At 41.1% G+C, this 18,472-nt stretch overlaps 1 protein-coding gene across 3 annotated transcripts in view; it reads right to left on the reverse strand.

The window, feature by feature from the left end:
* Positions 1–785: 785 nt before the first annotated feature.
* The window catches only part of sptbn4b (spectrin, beta, non-erythrocytic 4b), a 96,857-nt gene continuing 79,170 nt past the window's right edge, over positions 786–18,472 (reverse strand). For 2 of the 3 annotated variants that reach the window (XM_088079299.1, XM_088079301.1), the window contains 10 exons: positions 17,492–17,736; positions 16,947–17,085; positions 15,777–15,861; positions 15,396–15,592; positions 13,769–14,808; positions 13,399–13,459; positions 12,403–12,659; positions 6,603–6,773; positions 5,144–5,186; positions 786–4,966 (listed from right to left, as the gene is read on the reverse strand). In XM_088079299.1, the coding sequence (XP_087935425.1) occupies positions 4,655–4,966; positions 5,144–5,186; positions 6,603–6,773; positions 12,403–12,659; positions 13,399–13,459; positions 13,769–14,808; positions 15,396–15,592; positions 15,777–15,861; positions 16,947–17,085; positions 17,492–17,736 (2,550 nt within the window). In that variant the 3' untranslated portion in view covers positions 786–4,654. The remainder of the gene's footprint in view (positions 4,967–5,143; positions 5,187–6,602; positions 6,774–12,402; positions 12,660–13,398; positions 13,460–13,768; positions 14,809–15,395; positions 15,593–15,776; positions 15,862–16,946; positions 17,086–17,491; positions 17,737–18,472) is intronic. The other variant, XM_088079300.1, reaches the window with a different exon arrangement.

An 18,472-nucleotide genomic window follows, 5' to 3' on the forward strand; every position in this document is an offset into this window, starting at 1 on the left:
TACACCATGTGACAGTGTAACTGCACAGTTTGGACACAGCAAAAACTGGCTTCAAAGCCTGCCACATTCTTCCTTTGCTCCTGTCGTAATTGCTACTGCCACTAGAGGCCGCCACCTAAAGATAAACAGAATATACTGTAGGTTGTAATAAGCTATTTGTATAAACGACCTTTACGTAATTCTTTAGGGACAGGACGCTCTGGCTTTGCACTAACTTTGGAAGGCATGAGAAAACAAAAAACTTTAAGCACAACAGCTTCTGAAATTGCCTTGAATAAAACTTTACGAGATAACTCTTAGCTCCTCTGGCTCTGACATCCCTCTGCTGGATCTCCAACACCACTGACCATCAGGCCTCACCTCTGCAGCAGGCCAGCCTCCGTAGTGCAAAGAAAAAGTTGCATAAAGTTTCAGTTCACTGCTACCATGGACATCATCATCATCAACATTAGTTCCTGAACAAACACAATCGGCATAAATCTGACTCCATATTACTGCATACTGCTGTGTGGTTTTGGTGTACAAGATGCAACGTGTCAAAGACTGAAACTGTTTTATGTTGATGGCTGAATGACTGAGAAATGTCTGCATCAGTGTTTGCCTCTGCTTGAGTACAACTTAAGATCTCACTCACCAACTGAATATTCTTATTTCTGGTTTAATCTGTATTTTTTTTTATCTTGGTATCTATGTGATGTTTTCAGAGAGCAGAAGCAAACATGGTTCTGCACCTACACAGAGTCTTAAATTAATTTCCAGTGAGAGAAGAAAACACTGACTATAAATACATGAATGAAAAACCAAAAGGTATTTTATTCGTCATTTCATCTCGGCCGACAGACTGAGGTTAGTGTGAACAGAACAGCACATACACACACAGACAGGCAGGGTACCCTCCGAACCGCTAATGATTAGACTTTTCAACCAAATGTGAACATTTGTTTTGTATTTAAGTCACTCAGTCACGATGTTAACCACACAGACTTTCACATATCTGTAGTTTTTTGTGTGAAATTTTTTTCAATTACACACTTTGTGATGTTATCTGTACCCTGCATGTTTAATCCTGTATGTATCTACAGCAACAAAGTGTGTCAGTTTATTATTCTGTTAGATTCATTATCCGACAGCAGAGTACTGTACTGTGTCACTGTACATGTGGAAGATTTGCTCATTCATAATTCACCTTTTCTAACTCTGACTTTGTGTCCAACATGCATGTAAAGGATTGCATTGATCTGGCATTCACACCCAATTCCGATGCATAATGTGTGTTAAAATAAAACAAGATTAAAGAAAGTTACAGCTCTAAAGATAACATGTTTCATGAGAAACACAAACCGACAGGTTGGGACAGAATTTAAAATCCTGAAGTGAAGAAAAAAAACCCCAGGAACAGCCAGATATATATTAATCTCAATATGACACTTTAAGGGTACAGATTAATTTACCTGGCAAATGTCGACTTCTGAAACTGTAAAACCAATTCTGAGTGGGACTCCTGGGCTCTAAGTCTGCTCATTATGTTTGTTTATTTTATTATAAATGGTCTATAGTTTTTATTATTTAAACAAAGGAGGAAAAAGGCAGTTCCAGTCTGCGGCTCTTGTGTTGTGTAGCAGCCTGCTGTCTTTCCATTTTTCAAAGTGACCGCCAACCTACTGTCAAACAATGACTGCCAACAAGTTCTCCATCTCAGGCAGAAAAATTAATGCAAAAATACAGGACACCATCATGAAATCAATAAGTATAAAATATACATTTCTCCCTTTTGGTTTCTAAATCTTTTTAAACACAGTATGTGATTTACAGAGCAGATTTGTGTGCTGGGATGCAGCAGCGATTTCAGCTGGACTTCAACTGAAAAAAATCCAATTCACCAGAACTAAAATGAAGGTTTTAAATGAGTAGCTGTGATTTTAAAAAAGGATTTTAAAAAGGATTTGAAATACTATCTTAACCAGGATGCTCTTGCCACGGCAGGAAAGCAACGTTAGTTTGCCCATCAGCCTCGACAGCTTGTAAATCCCACAATTCCCCGGCTGCATTTACACATTTATTGGCTTTTGACAATTCTGTGCTTCCTTTTTTTGCCCTTGTTTTTCTGTCTTGTTTATGGCTTTGTGGTGATATTACAGGAATTGTAACTTAAACTGAGGCGTGGATGCCGAGTCAGCGGGCTGCAAAGACGAGCGAGTGATTTCTCTCCAAGCAAAACATGCAATCTGACAACTTACACACTGTTCAACCCCACTTTTAAAATATTTGGTCAGTCTGATAACCTGGCGGCTCATTCATTCACTCATTCATTCATTCTTGTCTTGTTCTACACTGATGGGATGATGACCTTTTACACTCTGGAACACGTTAATAGACTTTTACATTTTAAAACAGCTGAGTTATATTCTTCTGTGTGTGTGTGTGTCTGTGTGTGTGTGTGTGTGTGTGTGTGTGTCTCTGTGTGTGTGTTGTGGATCGGACGTGTCTGGAAGACTGAGGTGGTGTCTGAGGGGACAAACATATGAACACATGAAGCACACGGTAAGCACACACTAACATAAATAACCTGAGAGCTATGGAGACCCTGGGAGCGGAGAGCAGCAATGCACACGCGCACGCACCAAACACACTCACACAAAAAAACAAGATAGTTTAAACTGTGTATTAAGAAAAAAGATGCCACAGATTTGTGCGAATAAATCAAAGAGAATATCCAGCGAGTAGTTTGATGTTATAAGAGAATAAAAGAGTAGATGAGGCCTCATTCATTAAAAATATACCAGGTGCAGATTTTGTGCTTAGGGGAAAAAGCCAAACATGTAACTGAAGAAAAACTGATCCCGATGCTCAAATCAGAAGGTTGAAATAAATTTCACCAACTGTGTATCCCCCACATATCCCCCCATACACTGGCAGAAATGGAATATGATAACATAAGTATGTTTATTTTGTGTATAATCAGCTTAAATTGATTGAGCTGTCAATATCTACATAGAGCTATGTTTCTACAGTAGCCCAGAAAGGACAAACAAAACACTAACTCTAAATAGGGTGATTCATGTTTTTGCCTTGGCCACTGTAATCAGCAGCCCCTCTGCAATTAGCCAACAGTGTCATAAATACTGATTTTTAAATGTTAAACTGCTTTAGTCAGTGTTTTTTCCCTTGTTTTAATCACCTGTTATGTTTGTTTTGGGGAGAAAAAGACCTCTGCGAAGGATTCGGCTCTCGGTAAAAACCTCCTCAACAATAAACACAGAAGGAATTCTAACTGGGAGAAGCTGGTTGTAAGCTGTGATGTTCACCATTAAATCCCCCCAAAATCTTACACACCACCTAATTAGAGAAAAATTAGACCATTTTTTAACAAATGAGGCCCCTTGGTGCCACAGTCTTCTATCAGATTGAGTTTTTATCTCTTTCTAATTCCTGATCCAAGAACTGTTCGTTTTTTGTTGGTGGTGTTTTTTTTTTTTAATGAATTAGACTTTGGAGCCCAAGTGGCTGCAGTGACCAGACTGTTGTGCAGTCTTTATGTCACATGTTCTGTGTATGCAGCAATCTTAACAAATATACGCTTTAATCCTAAATAAATCCTTTAAAAATGAAGAGAAGCTGCTCTGTTTGCTCTTTGTGGGTGGATTTTATTAAATTTTTGGGATGATCTTTTTCCAGGATTTTAAGCCTTTTGATGCATTTCTCTGACTTTCTGAGGAAGAATGCATTTCTGCTTTCCATATTTCTTATTTTCCTGACTGTTTTGAAGTTAATCCCTCTGGTCGGCCATCTACTCTTCTCTTGTCTTAAATCATCATCTTTCCGGCTTCCTTGAATCAGCACAGTACTGTAGCTGTTTATCAGTGTTGACTCACTGACGGTGCGTTTAGATGAATGCGGTTTCAGTGCTGTTTGGTATCAAAGTAAAAGCTGTGTCACTTCCACATTTTCTACATGGTCAGACCTCGAGACAGATCGGACAACGTGGAGAAAACAGTTAACAAAAAATGTCTCTAAGTTTGTACTTCTGTAAAACATTTTGGCATAATTTCATTCTCTTTCGATTTCTGAGGAGTAATAAGACATAATGTAGGATGTCTCAACTTACAGACAGACAGATAGATACAGTAGATAGGACAGACGGACAAGAAATACATACAGGTACAGCTCATCTCATAGAAAAAAACAAACATGGGACAGAATGAGCTACGTTTTGTCGCACTACCAGCAATCAGTAACAGCCTCTGAGTTAACGTGTCCCGTCTCTCTCACGTTAACGCTTCCTGGGGTTCAGCAGCACCAAACTCCCTCTGCAGTTCTCTGAAACAGCCACTGGGGGGGGCATAGGCGGAGCATCAGTGACTCTGTGTGTTCTCACAGAGACACAGAAGAAGAGAGAGAGACAGACAGAGAGAGATAGATAGAGAGGGAGAGAGAGATAGAGAGAGAGAAAAAGATGTCTCCTGCTCCAAAATCCATCCTATGAGTGAGCCTGGGTCAGTCCTTCTGTCCTGTGTGTCACTTTCCATCCAAACACAACCGCTTTGTTGACAGTGTTGGAGGCGGAGAGAAGGAGGGGGGCGTTCACTACAAGTCTACAGCCCCGCCTCCTATCCGGAGTTCATACGATTCAATCCCGACCAATCCGTCACACGGCTCACTTTTTCTTACCAGACTTTTCAGAGCGCTTCGCGTCCGACTTCCCGCCCCGATCTGACCTCTCTGACCGTTCGCCTCTCTCCCTCTCCTTTTCTTTCTCTTTCTCCTTCTCCTTATCGGCCCGCTCAATTCGCTCGGCCCGGTCCGAGCGCTCACCGCCTCGCTCTGACCTGTTATCCGCCTTGCTGCCGTCTCTGCGTGTGCCCTCGTCGGTGGATGAGGTAGTTGGTTGGGGCTGACCCCATTTGGCAATCTCCTCGTGCTCCGTGATACTAGTGGTGATGTTGGTCACCCACGCTTTGAGGTCATCCTGCGAGGGAGAGAAAGATCGCAGATGTCAGGTGGTTGGTCCTTTACTGTTTATGTTTCTGTTTGTCACTGATATGAGTGTCACACAACTTCAGCTTTTCAGTGCGAAGAAATTTTACATTATGTGACTAATGAAATAAAGCTTCTTTGAGATGTAGTTAGAAAAGCAATTTCTCACCTCATCTTTTGCATGAAATAAAAACTCACTGCCGTCCTTCGTTCTGCAATAAAAGGAGAGAAACTGAACTTAGAAATAGTGTAGTGTTAAACATATTGGTGGCTAGCTTTAGGAGATTTTTTTTTTTGTGAAGTGTAGGACCTAGCTTATATAGTATTTGCGATTAAAGGGATACTCCAGCAATTTAATTTGTCACCCCCATAAAATTGGAGGAAACAAACTATTCACACACAATTTGAAATATAAGACTACAAACAAGATATCCTTACATGTAATCGTAAATGCAATGAAGTGGAACATATGTCCCATAATCATGTCAGGAAAAAACCTTGTAGAGTGATTTCATAAACTCCTGAAGTGGACCATACCCTCTCTTAAACTTTATGTTAGGTGTTTCATTAATCTGCCTCGCTAACCCACAGTCTATGCTTTATTTAGCAAAAATGCATGTTTATACCTTCCTCTTTGTGTTCCTTTGTATTCAAAGCCAAACAGTCAAATTTCCACTGTTTGGATTTTCCAAAGTCGAAGTACAATTGTTTTAGTGTCAGAATATTATTATTGAATATTGTTGAATATTGAATATTATTACGCATAAAAAAAAATACCGTTGATTAATCGCGTTCCGTGGTGCCCTTTGACCCGGTGCCTCATTGAAGGCCACAGTGGCTTTGTAACATGATTTTTTGTACCATTGGAGTACTTTAAGCCTGAAATATCAGGTCATAGCAAAGCATTTTGCAGCGAACCCAGAGGTCCGAGCTACAGTCGTGGCACATTCTAGAGAAACAGTGGCTCACTGATTTTTTTCCGTGTGCCGCATGATTGTCAGCATAAATAGACAATGAAAATGGTGCTCTGTTAATCAATTGACTCTATACCACCTTTTACTTCTCTTTAAAAGTCTCTCTCTGTCACAGAGATGAGGAAATGCAAACAGGTCTGTCCTAGTCAAACTTCCCTGCTTCTGTTTCAAAATAAAAGTCCAGCGTCTCTGCTGACAGAATCCCATCAGTTGTTGACAAAAAGCATTTTATTTTGAAATATTTGTAGAACTGTGTTGTTACAATGCAGGGGCCTGTATAACTTCATAAATGAGTGAAATTTGTGCTTCTAAATGTGAATTGATTTTTTAAAAAATACTTTTGCAGCAAAAATCAATGTATGCGATTAATTTAGACGAATTAATCACAGGTACGTGTAATTAACTAGATTATTTTTTTAATTGCTTGACAAGCCTGCAAATAACCCTTTCAGTTATTTTTATCAGTGCTAGAACCTAGGCCACTGCTTTTTGTGAGTGGTTGAGTGAGTGAGTCAATTTGAAAAAAAAAAAAAAAAAAACGTAAAAGAATGCAGATGGAGTCTAACCCAGTTCTGCAAAAAAATCACACCTGTGCCTTTGATTAAAAACTACAATGACAAAACAGTAAATACAAGTATGAAAACAGCCCCTCACTTGAGTGTGAATACGTTCTTCTTCTTCTTGTAGCCATTGGTGACATCGCAGTGGCAGTGGGAGAGGTTGAGCAGCGGCTCATTGTTGTACGGTGTGGCGGTGTTCTTCGCATCCTTGTAGAAACCCATCTCCCCTTTGTTCAGCACGCAGTATAGGTTGACCCATGACCTGCTGTGGTGTGGGAAGGCAGGAGGGGGTGAGGGGAGGGAGTGTGGTGGAGGTGGGGGGAGGTGGAGGGAAAGAGTACGGGGAAGGTGGTGGTTGGGGGGAGACGGGAGGAGTCAGGTGGAGCTGCAGAGTCGCTCTCGCTAAGCTAACACCCCACTCACCTGACCAGAGCAGACAGGTAGGTAGGCGGGATGGACCGGCGCCAAGAAGGGAGGAGGAAACACACTGCTGAACAAACACAGACGAACAGACAGGCAGACAGACGGACGGACGGAGGAGGTGGGGGATGGAGGGATGGGAAAGGGAGGCTATGTACAGTCTGTGTGTTTGTGTGTGTGGGGCTCATATATGACTTACCTTGGAGGAGACGAGAGGAGCAGCCAGAGCACCGAGGGAAGAGTGGAGAAAAGAAAGAGAGTTTGGTTAAATGGCATTTTGGCAGCAAAACAACCTAATATCACAGTCATGCTTCTTTTCCCACTTTAAGCGTGTTTACATGCACACAGCATTCCAACTAATAAGCTTACACCCAATTATCGGTATTATTCAGAGCAAGCTGTCTGTGTGCAACTTAACTTCCAGATTTTAAACACTTCTGTAAACTAATAATGGAAAGTTTGACTGGAGAAGACCAGCGGTGCATGTGATAATAAGGTATTTACATTGCTGGTATTATCATTAAATCTGAAAGAAGTTAAAGAAAAAAAAATCAATAATAATGCTTTGTGTTTGGGGATTGTGTCTTTTGTTATGCCAACTAGGAGACACCAATGTCAGAAATTGTCTAATTGTAAACATAGGGCCTTTAAGAACCATATCATCATACTGTATTGAACTAATAGTTCAACTCTGTTCATTGGTACTGTTAGTGTACTGTATGCAGTGTGTTCCACATCATGAGTACTTTTAGTTTAAAGGAGCAGTGTGTAGGACTTAGTGGCATCTAGCAGTGTGGATTGCATATTGTAAAACTCCTCCCACGTTCCAAGCGTGACCTCTCAGTTAGGATTCTTTTAAATTTCACTGTTTTTACCAGTAGCTGAATTACCTATAGAGGTCTCTTCTCTCCAAAACAAACAGACAAGGTGATTTAAACTGAAATAAACACTGAATAAAGCAATTTCAAGTTGCAAACCAGTGTTTCTCTGACACAGTTTGGCTCATTGGAGATGGGCAGCTGATGTGTGCTCACCTTTTTCTCTCCGATAACTTAAGATCCAAATATCTGGGAGGTTTCAACAGGAGCAGAATTATCCATAGAGGTCGCTTTCTTTCCAGAACAAATGGACCCAGTGATTCATCCGGTAAAATCACTGAAGAAAGCAGTTTAACATTTAAGACTGCTTTTCCAACACTGTTCGGCTCATCACGGAGAGTCTGTTATGCAGATGCAAAAATGCAAAAGGCCCTATTTAGAGCCAATGTTTGGTTTGTCTGATCTGGGATTCTGTAGAAACATGGTGGACTCCGTGGATGAAGACCAGCTCCCTATGTAAACTTCATTAACTCTTAGGTAATGAAAACACAACAATTCTTATTTTCTGGTGATGGTATACTACAGAAAACATACTTATTATTTTCTAATCCATTTCTTCCAATATATCCCCCTAAATCCTTCGTACTGGACTTCAGAATACATCTTGATGCCAACATCACTTTTACTTTACTAACATTTTAAATGCAGGACTTTAGTTGTAACATAGTACTGCTATTTTCAACACTGTGGCATTACTGCTTAAGTACTTCTACCACCACTGCTTGGTTTGATGTGGACATTCATTTCTCTCAGAATAGAAAAAACCTCAGCAACATTTTTGTTTCAGCTTTTCATGAAAGAATCCCTCGATTAGAAAATGAGGAATAACAGCTCTAAGCCAAAAGTGGTGTTAAATGTAAACATGAAACTAGTGACTAATAGGTTTTTATACCATGATATGCAGTCAGGTTTTAATTCAGTTAATCAATGTAAGTAGTACACACCATTCACATGCACCGTATCCTTTAAGGACCACTTGGTTATCCTGAATAATACCAGAATATTAATGTGCACATAAACATACTCAGTGCCACGTTGTGGAGCTATGTAACAGTGACAGGTTGAACCTCAATGCTTACTCTCAGGCTAACTGTGTACTCTCTTTCTCAGTAGTGATTGGAGAAGAAAGGTCTAAGGGCCCGCCCCCTACAGATCCTCTCCTCCAATCAGCAAAAATTAAGCACACAATAAGCCAAACGAGGAGCTGTTTGGAGATTCACACTTGTCCAGATTAAAGCCATTCAGGATTATGCTTTACCTTGCCATGTACATAACAGGGCATGTACATAGGGGACATTCATCCATTGCCTTGAGTGGGCACGTGAGTGGGACTCATCCATAGCTGGAAGGGGATGAGCTGTTAGCTGTGCGTGGTCAGCCCAGCCACTAGAGGACAGTGCAGAGAAAGACTTTGCCGTTGGTGTCTCTCTGGAGGAAGCAGGGTGGTCATCTATGGAGGCCAAGTAGTGTGTGTGTGTATGTGTTGTGTGCAGACTAAGTGACTGGGCACAAGGCATGTGTGCGCCAATAGCTCTGTTAACCTCCACTTACACAGCATTCACCAGCCAGCCAGTCTGCTAGCCAGTCAACCATTTCTGTTGTGCTTTATCCTGTGTGCTTGTGTTTGATCTGGAGGCATTGAAAGCATCATGCATGTTTTCACACGCGGTGAGATGTCTGCAGGTTGCCGTTATTATTTATGCAACTGTTGTTTTCACGTTCTAATCCTGATGATCAGAGATGACATACATCAAATAATCAGATCTCCATCCTGATATGTGAGTATTAGAGTCTGCTGGTGCCTCTATCAGTGAAATACTTTAATGTTTAGATTTATGCATGGGTTTTTGTCTTTATTAGGTTAAAGGAAACTAAACAGGATCATAACTTGCCGTGCCACTTCATAAACAACAGTTGCAGCACAGTTGTAGAAAAATGGCCATAATGGATTTTAATAGATTAATATAATATTTGTGTAGTATAAATTATCAATAGACAGACACTGTGATGTCTATATTCAAACAGCTCTGACTATGTTTTGAAAGCAAACAACACCTTAACTGGTTATAGATCTGAAAAGGTGTTTCAGTGCATCTTTAAGGCTAAACCTTTCCACTGTATACTGATCTCAATAATGTAACTTCTTTGTATGTTTCTGCCAATAAAGAGGCAAAGAGCCTCCACTTCTAGTAGACCACGTTTGTCGGTATGCATGTAAAGGTCTAGACACACCAAACCAACACGAAGAAAGGCCAACTGTTGCATCACCAAACATCGTCTGGGTCTTGACCAAAACGTTTAACTTAAACACAGCTCAAGGCTACAGCCAGTGTCAAACTAGCACAGATGTTCTACACCTGCATGAGAGGAAATACCTCTCCAAATCAGCAGACGGTGGTACTCTGTGTTTGTCATTCAAAAAGGGAGACTGAAAGACTGACAGGATGGATTCAATATGCTAGTTAGACAATTAATCTTCTGAATCAGTTAATGCGGCGTCTAGTGGGGAGTAGCTTGAAGGGGATGTGGCTTAAATGCAGCGGGCAGAACTTGAGGGTTCTTGCATACTGCAATCAGATACTCTTGGATGAATTTTCTGTCAATCAACCAGTCAATCAGTGGACTGTTTCAGCTCTAGCGTGATTTTACTGTCTGGTAAACCTACATTTACTTTTCACAACACTGCCTTGTACCTCAACGACAGAGGAGGTCGCTTGCCAATTACTCCCAAAATGACACATATGACTGTTAATGGTTGCACAGTAGAAAATGTGGTTAACGTTATGAAATAGTTGCAAAACTTCTCCGTAGGAAAAGGTCATGGTTTGGGTTAAAATAAGGATGTTTGTTACGTAATTTAAGGAAGAGTGCTGGGATTTGAAGCCATTTTACATCACAGCCAAACTTGGAATTACAATGTACAGGTCCATTACATGATGCCATGGGGCACAAAGAGACTTTTTCTTATAGACTTACATTGTAAAAAAACAGGCCATAACCCCAGTGAAATGACTTATTTCACTATTGGGAATTAATCCATTCCGTCTGACAACATTTTGAAAATCAAGAAGAGCTGCATGATTGAATCATTTTATCCCCGTTCAAGTTAGCAGAGTGCTAAACTGGAAGAAGCCAGGTTAGATGGGGGAAGTCTCTAGCGCCTGCTCTGCGGGCCCAACAATGTGGAAGCAGCACTGATCATCTGGGTAATTTTAAAAATGGCAGTTGAAGGTTTTTGCCTTCATATGCTGAGAGACAAATGTTTTGATCCTGTTTGATCTGTGCCATGATCGACACGTTTGTCAAAAAAAGATATGACTTACACAACTTGTGTAGTCTGTCTACTTGCGTAATTTTACAGTCTTTTGGTGCATGCCCACTATATGCAACCATTTGCATAAACTTGTTTTTGCCCTGTCCTGCCGGTCCCCTGTGTCCATCCCATAATTCCCTGCCCCCTTATCTATCAGCTTCACACAAGGGTGTTTCATTTCCAAAAACAACACTACAAAACCATTTTTGGTCATATTTTACTAATTAAACAATATTTTTGAAACTAAGACATTTGCTAAAAAAACATTTTGTTATGTATAGATTTTTTCATTTATCATTATTCTCAAGTCAGCATTTCCTGGTTGTACAAACAGCTGTTCAGAAAGTTGCCGCAGCTAGAGTTGCTCAAAATTACTCGTCTACATGCCATTAACTACCGCACTTATTTTTTTTAGAAATAGGGTCAAATGGTAGTCCACCAGAGAGGGAGGGACTTTGCCTCTTAATTACAATCACAAAAATTAAGACGTGTCATGAATGTCAGTGTTCAAATTCTTTAAAAGAAACTGATGAAACTGAAAAAACACCTTTTACTTTCACTTTGCAAAATGTCAAACTTTTTCTTCTTGTTTTATTTGATAAACAAAACTGAAGTTAAAATGATGTCATCTCATTCCTTCAATCTAAACATGTGTAATCTGTAATGTATGCATGCTTCTAAAGACACACAGTATGTCTGCTGAGAAAATCCAAAGCGCAGCTGAATATTGCCTATATCTTGTTGATCCACGCAGTGGAACCAACCAATAAGGCCTCGTGTGTCATCTGCCCTGGTGAGAGTCATGCATCTGTTCAACATGTCAGACGCAGTGTCAGCGTTGTGTGTTTGCTTGGTAGCTTAGCATGCTTGAATCATGCCCGTGTTATGACCGGTGAATCAATAAATGAAGAGGACAGTGATGTCATGAGAAACAGACAGCAGAGATATGACGTGTGCTGCCATCATAAGTCAAATTGTATTTTAATATCATCAGCGATGACAGTAAAGAATAGAAAGCTTAGTGTTAGCAACAACAGGTGGAATGTTAAAATATCGTTGGAAACATTTTAAGTGAAAAGTAACTTTGCAGTATGTGATTTACTTTTTCTGTGGTAACCCCCATCTATCTGAGAAGCATGGCAATAACCTTTCTAGAGTACCAAATCAATCAATCAAGTGATCTGAAGTCTGATTGTCATGACACCAGTCTCCATCCTCCTTCTCTACAACTTCTATCATCTAGCCCAGATGTTATGCTCATCATTCTGACCCTGAACACCCACCTATTGGTACTCTTCTTAAGGGTCTCGATGTCCAGCTTGCGGAAAAGGAAGCCCTCATGGTGTGCAGTGTGTGTTGGTGGCTGGGGAACTGCTGGGCTGCTCTGGGCTGGAGCGGACCTAGACCGCCGTGTAGTCTCTCCAGGCTCTTTGGGTCGTGGTCGACGCCGTGGTTTGGGTCTGTCCCGAGCTCGCGGCCGGTCAAGACGGGAAGACTTCTCTGGTAACCCGTTAGGCAGGCGTGGCACCTCACCACGGGCCTGAGGTTGGGGAAGGGAGATGGAGTCAGTTAGAATTAGTGTTTTAAATGTAATAATCTCTGCATGCTTTTAATAGACTTTTGTATGGGTAAATGTGTTTTCCATTTTCATCATTTAAAGCATATGTATATGTTTGTTCTTCCTGTGATTCTTGCTGACAGCTTATCTAATATCATTGAAATTTATCTTACTTTATTATACCAACATAATGATGGTCAAACACAACAGTCTCATGATTGTCAATGCTTTGACCGATGCCCAAGTGCTCGCTCACAGCTACAGAGTTCGAGAACCTGAGCACAAGCTACTGGATAATAAATGCAGTTTACTTAAGGGCCTCAGAGAGAGAGGTCACGAATAACAAGAACTAAGTTGCATACAAAACCTTTAACTGCCAGTATCATCCAATTCACATATACTGTATTTTACCTTACATAACCTAGTTTTCTTTCTATATAGTTGCTAATTATTCAGGCCTACTGCTTGTAAGGACAACAACTGCTTGGATGTGAGGTGATGTCAGCCGCTATTCGTTTTTTGGAGATGATAGCTTCTCAAGGCATCGTAACAAAGCACGAGTGTTTAAAATTTTTAAAAACTCAATTTTGTGTAAACTTAAGAAATAATCACAAAAAAGTGGTGCAGTGACTTAGTCCAAAAAAACTGACAGAGAAAGAACTACCATTTAGTGTTGGGGCACACTATATTTGGATAAAACACATGACATAAATCTCCAGACCTGTGCAGCTTCTCTTTCTTGCAGCTGCTCTACAATTTCTGCCATGGTGGATCTCTTTTCTCTGTAGAAAAGAAAATACAAATTAGAACATTGGAGCTCACATTAGGAGGTGAAGATAAAACTGCTAATCTTTCCACTGTATACCGATGCTAAATTATCCTGAAATCATAACTGTAATGCCCTACATTCATGACGGATATTTTAAAAGGGTTAGGGCTCAACAGAAATACACACTAAATTACAACTCCAAAAATACACCTTTCATGTGCTGTAAAACCTGCTCCTGGTGTCAATTTTAATCACTATGTGTGCTACATAACATACTGGACAACACAACTGAAAAGACACCTCAGCACACTCAAAGTCTCACCCTCCTCCTGAGCGTCTGTCTGAGTGCTCTTTCCCGGTGTCATGCTCACTGGATTCTTGTCTCTCCAGCCTGTGTCGGTCCCTCTCTCTCCGACGGCCCTCATGGCCTCCGTGGCCCTCCTGCTCACTGGACGTTTGTCTTTCAAGAGTCCGTCTCTCCCGCCTCTCGGCCTGTTCCCTCCACACCTCCTGAGGCAGCTCATCCCTGCGTGCCTGGATCAGCTGCTCGCTGGACAGCTGCCGTTCTATCCTGTGGTCCCTGTGGTACATGTGGGTCTGGACCTGGGGCTCAGCTTGGCCCAACGGGTCAGACCTGGACCCCCGAGGACCTCTGGTGGGCTCGCTGTGCAGGCGCTCCCTGCCCGGCTCCTGGAGCACCACCTCAGCCATCACAGCCACCTCTGCTCTCTCAGTCCCTATCTCTCCCATCATCATCTCTCTCTCTCTTCCCCTCTCCTTCTCCCTCGCTTTCTCCAGACGACTGGCCACAATCAGCGGCGTCACTGCGTCATCCATGTGTTTGATTTTGGCTTGACGTAGATAAGGGGACGATTTCACCTCCAGTGTCCTTGCTGCCTGTACTGGCTGGAGGTGACTCATCGCCTTTGTCGCTTGGTCTCTCACTGCACTAGTGCTCTCTCGCACCTGGTTGGCTGAGACTAGCATGGCGGCTGTGGCAACAGAGGCGATGGAGGAAAGTGCAGGCTGGCCTAGTCCTGCAGCAACACCCACTACGTTACTGTGCCGCGACTCCAGGGTGTGGCGGTAGCTGGAGCCATTCATTACAGGGGTGTAGTTAGCGACTGTCGACCCCAGTCGACGAGCCACAGATGAAGGAGAGGGTGTGGGCGTGGCAGGTGAGGGCGAGGGAGGAGAGCTGGCTTCATTCTGCTCATAGATGGTTTGTCTCATGACGGGGGAGATCGGGAGGCGCGGGAGGGTGGATGCACTGGGTGAAGCATCTTGGGGGTCCAGGAAGACTTTACGACCCAGCAGGGGGGTCGGGGGTAGTTTACTTTGTTCTGCTTTCAACTTTTCCACCTGCAAGCAAAAAAACAGAACCAGCTGTCAAACTCTGAGACTAGGAGATAGACTAAGTAGTAGTATCTTATGAAAACATATCTGTCCATATTAGAAATCCTTAGCTTTTAGCCAGTGATTTTAGTATTTAAGAAATTCAACTCACGTCCTTTACACACCAGAGAAGAGATGAATAAACAAATTCAAAATGCAAAATTCTTGCCTGCAAATATTTTGCATAAAAACTAGGTTTGAATAGATTCCTGCCATCTGAGGTGGCAGAGAACAAGCTACTAGGATCTAGGAACCCAAAGCAGTGTCTGGCAGTCTGTCTGAGGTCAGTAGTTTCATAACTTGAGGTACTGTAAGTTATTTTCTCCTTAAACCAAATGCCCTGGGTTCCCCTCTGGTAATAAAGTTTGAAGGCTTGGCTCAGACTACAGAGCCTCTGTGTTGTTTCTGTTCTGCAAACCGGGATTAGTTTTTCACCGTGTAATATTCGTGTTCTGTGTGACTGGCATGTGAGGGCCATTAGCATTATTTCTAACACTTATTCTGACTAGACTGTGTATGTAATTACATAACAACAATGATGATGATGATATTACCGTGGTGAGTCGTCGCAGTGAGCTGAATCGCTCTTCCCAGGTGGCGGCAGCTTTGCGGAAAGCTTCATGTCGACGAATCAGCTGCTCCACCTCATCTACACTCGCACCCAGCTCACTGCTGTTGATGAACGGCTCCTGAGCAGTCAGCCATGCCTCCGCCACCACCGCCTCCTGGGCAAACTGGTGAACCTCCAACACTAAGGAGGGACAAGAACAATAGTTAAAAGCAAAGTCCTGTCAGTTATTTTATTTTGCATTCTTCCCTTGAACATTACAGGTTTTTAAACTTTATATGTTTATCTCTGTTTGTGTGTCTGTGTATTTTTTTATGAAAGACTGCAGGTCTGTGATTTGTGTGTGTGTGTGTGTATGTTTTTTTACATTGCTGTAGGACTTCCCAGTGCTTGTCCCACTTCTCAGACATCTCATATTGCTTAGCAACCACCTTGTCGAGCTTCTCCTTGATCTGGGAATCAAAATCAGCAACATCACAATCACAGAAACACAAGGGTCAAAATATGAGCTAAAATAAGGACAATGTTCGAAAGATTACAGGCAATTACTGTTATTTAGAGTATGGCCCCAGATTTTAGTTTTACTTCAGTTTCTTGTTCAGATTTATTAGATTTATTTTATTTGCTTTTGTAATTTAATTTTGTTATGTATCTCTTTGTTTTGCTTTTATTTGTGTGTGATTCATGTGTGACTTGACTGCTGAAATTTTCCATCTGGTTGGTCTGTCTGTCTTAAAATGGAAACCCCAAAAGATGTCCTTCTGAAAGCTTGCTGTTAATTTGTTGAAAGTAAAAAAGAACTGGAAGTCAGTGGAGCTGGAAGACCTGTCTGCTACATAGGGAGAGCTCTGTGTAAGATGAGGATGTGTGTAAGCATCAATTCACCATTGTAGGGGATGTGAAAGGAACAACATCCAATATGCAATAACGCACATTAAACGACATCACTCAGATGTGCCGATCAACAGGATGATAAATGCTTGGCTGCTATGAATGTTAAAATATAGCCAAGGTGAAACACTCCTCCTAATGCACAAGCTTTAGTTTTTAATGTTCTAGGTATTTCATATTTTCAATTTTGTTAGCAATTTAATTGCCTGTTTTGGTCTTTTGGAAAAATGTCCGTACAGGATAATACAAACATGTTTGAAATACTTTTTATTTTTATAATGAAAATTGTTTATCAAAGTTCACAGTGGGCTGCATGCAACTTCAATTCCTAGCAAGAAGAGTGTGTCTGTTGAGGCTTCACTGAGAAAAAAGACATATCCTTATCTTTTGGGTTTTTTTTCTTTCTATGATCAAAATCACTCTGAAAACTTGACTCCTAAGTTGGGTTATGATCCCACATTTGTAAACCATTAAACCCCTAAATCAAAAACAGGCAATACTATCTTAGGAAGAGGTTGTGGTGGTGGGAGCTGCAGCAGCAAACAGTTTTGGCAATTTAATTTACAATATCATTATTTTGCTGCACTGCGCCAGTTTCCCTTGCAGATTATTAACTGAAGTTTATGATTATGTCTCCTGATCTCACCTCTTCGGCTGCTGGGTTTCTGGCAGCCAGCAGAGTTTTGCCCATCTCGATGCACTCCAGGGTGCTCCGGCTGCGAGCCTCCACTTCACTCTTCAGACTCTGGTGATAATTCATCAGCACCTCTACTGAGGACACGTCCCTGCAGGGCACACAGAGCACACACATACATACTTATCTCACCGGTACACAAACACCCACACCTGTTTAGTTTTTAACTTCAACTTTACCCGGAAGTGCATTTTTAGAGGTTTTTTTTGAGTTGTTATATTTCAGCATCAATTATCTGTTCTGTTCTAACAAGTTTAGTTGAAAATTCTTTGATAAAGATGTATTCACGAGAAAGAAGCAATCTGTTGTTTTTGCAAATTCAAAACTGAAGACAACTTCTTAGGGAAATAGTGCAGTTGATGCTACCAGCTGTTTTAAAGAGCCCTGCTGTTGGCTAATTGTTGGCTCTGTCCACTCCCTCTATTCATTATAATTTTTAAATGATCCTCTAAAAGCTGTACATATTTTATACCATACCACCTTGTTTTAGTAGATACCTGGGCTTCTCTCCTGTCCCTATCTGACAGATGATCGATTCCATCCACATGATCTGATCTCTGACCATGCTGAAGAACCTCAGCTTGTCTGTCTCAGTGGTAATCTGTACTCGACACTCCTCACAGGACGTCAGCAGCTCTTTCCAGTACTGCATCACTTCATGCTCGCGGGATGCGATGGCTTCAGCCTTCTCGCCGGCATACACTGTCCTCAGCTGAGCCGCGCTCTCCTGTAGCTGACGCACCTGGCAGAGTGGGAAAGCAGATTTTAGGAAAACACTAAGCTGAACAAGAAAGAAACTGAAATTAAAAAATAGAAAGAGTTTGTTTTCCAAATGACGCACAAAGCACAGCTGCTCTGACAGCTGTGTTTAGTCAGGGCCAAGTTGTACAGGCTCTGTCACTGGAGTTGACACAGAGCAGCTGTGATTTTGCATTGTACTTCAGTAAAATGTACTACTGCCTCTGTTCCCCAGGTGCATGACAGGGACTGCAGAAAGCAAAATTAGGTGCAGAGTAAGAAGGTAGTTTTTCCATGAAGATTCAGATTAAGACTAATTTTTTCACTATCAATTTATATTTTATTGCATTTAAAAAAAAACTATTTTATTTACTTAAAAAAAAATGACGCATGTAAATAAGGGATTTGGAATTGTATGAAGAGACATAAAAAACTACAAAAAATATTTATATTCATCTTAGAATTATAAAGTTCTCTCTGACATTGTTGTCAAAATTTTGCTATTAATATATTCTTATTCTGTGACAACTTAATATTATGTGAGGTGTTTTTTTTTAAGTTACATGCATTTTTGGACTTTTTATTTATCCATGTCATTTTTACTATTTGGAATGCAAAACTGTGATGCTAAATATTATAAAATAGCTCCAAACACAGATAGAAACTTAGAATTCTAAGGTGGCATAATTGCTATTTTACTGATTATAAATTATGTTTAGATTCTAAATCATGTCTGTATG

The sequence above is a fragment of the Plectropomus leopardus genome, chromosome 6 (genome assembly GCF_026936395.1).
Source record: "Plectropomus leopardus strain MGB_pleo_1.0 chromosome 6, ASM2693639v1, whole genome shotgun sequence".
Taxonomy (NCBI): Eukaryota; Metazoa; Chordata; class Actinopteri; order Perciformes; family Serranidae; genus Plectropomus; species Plectropomus leopardus.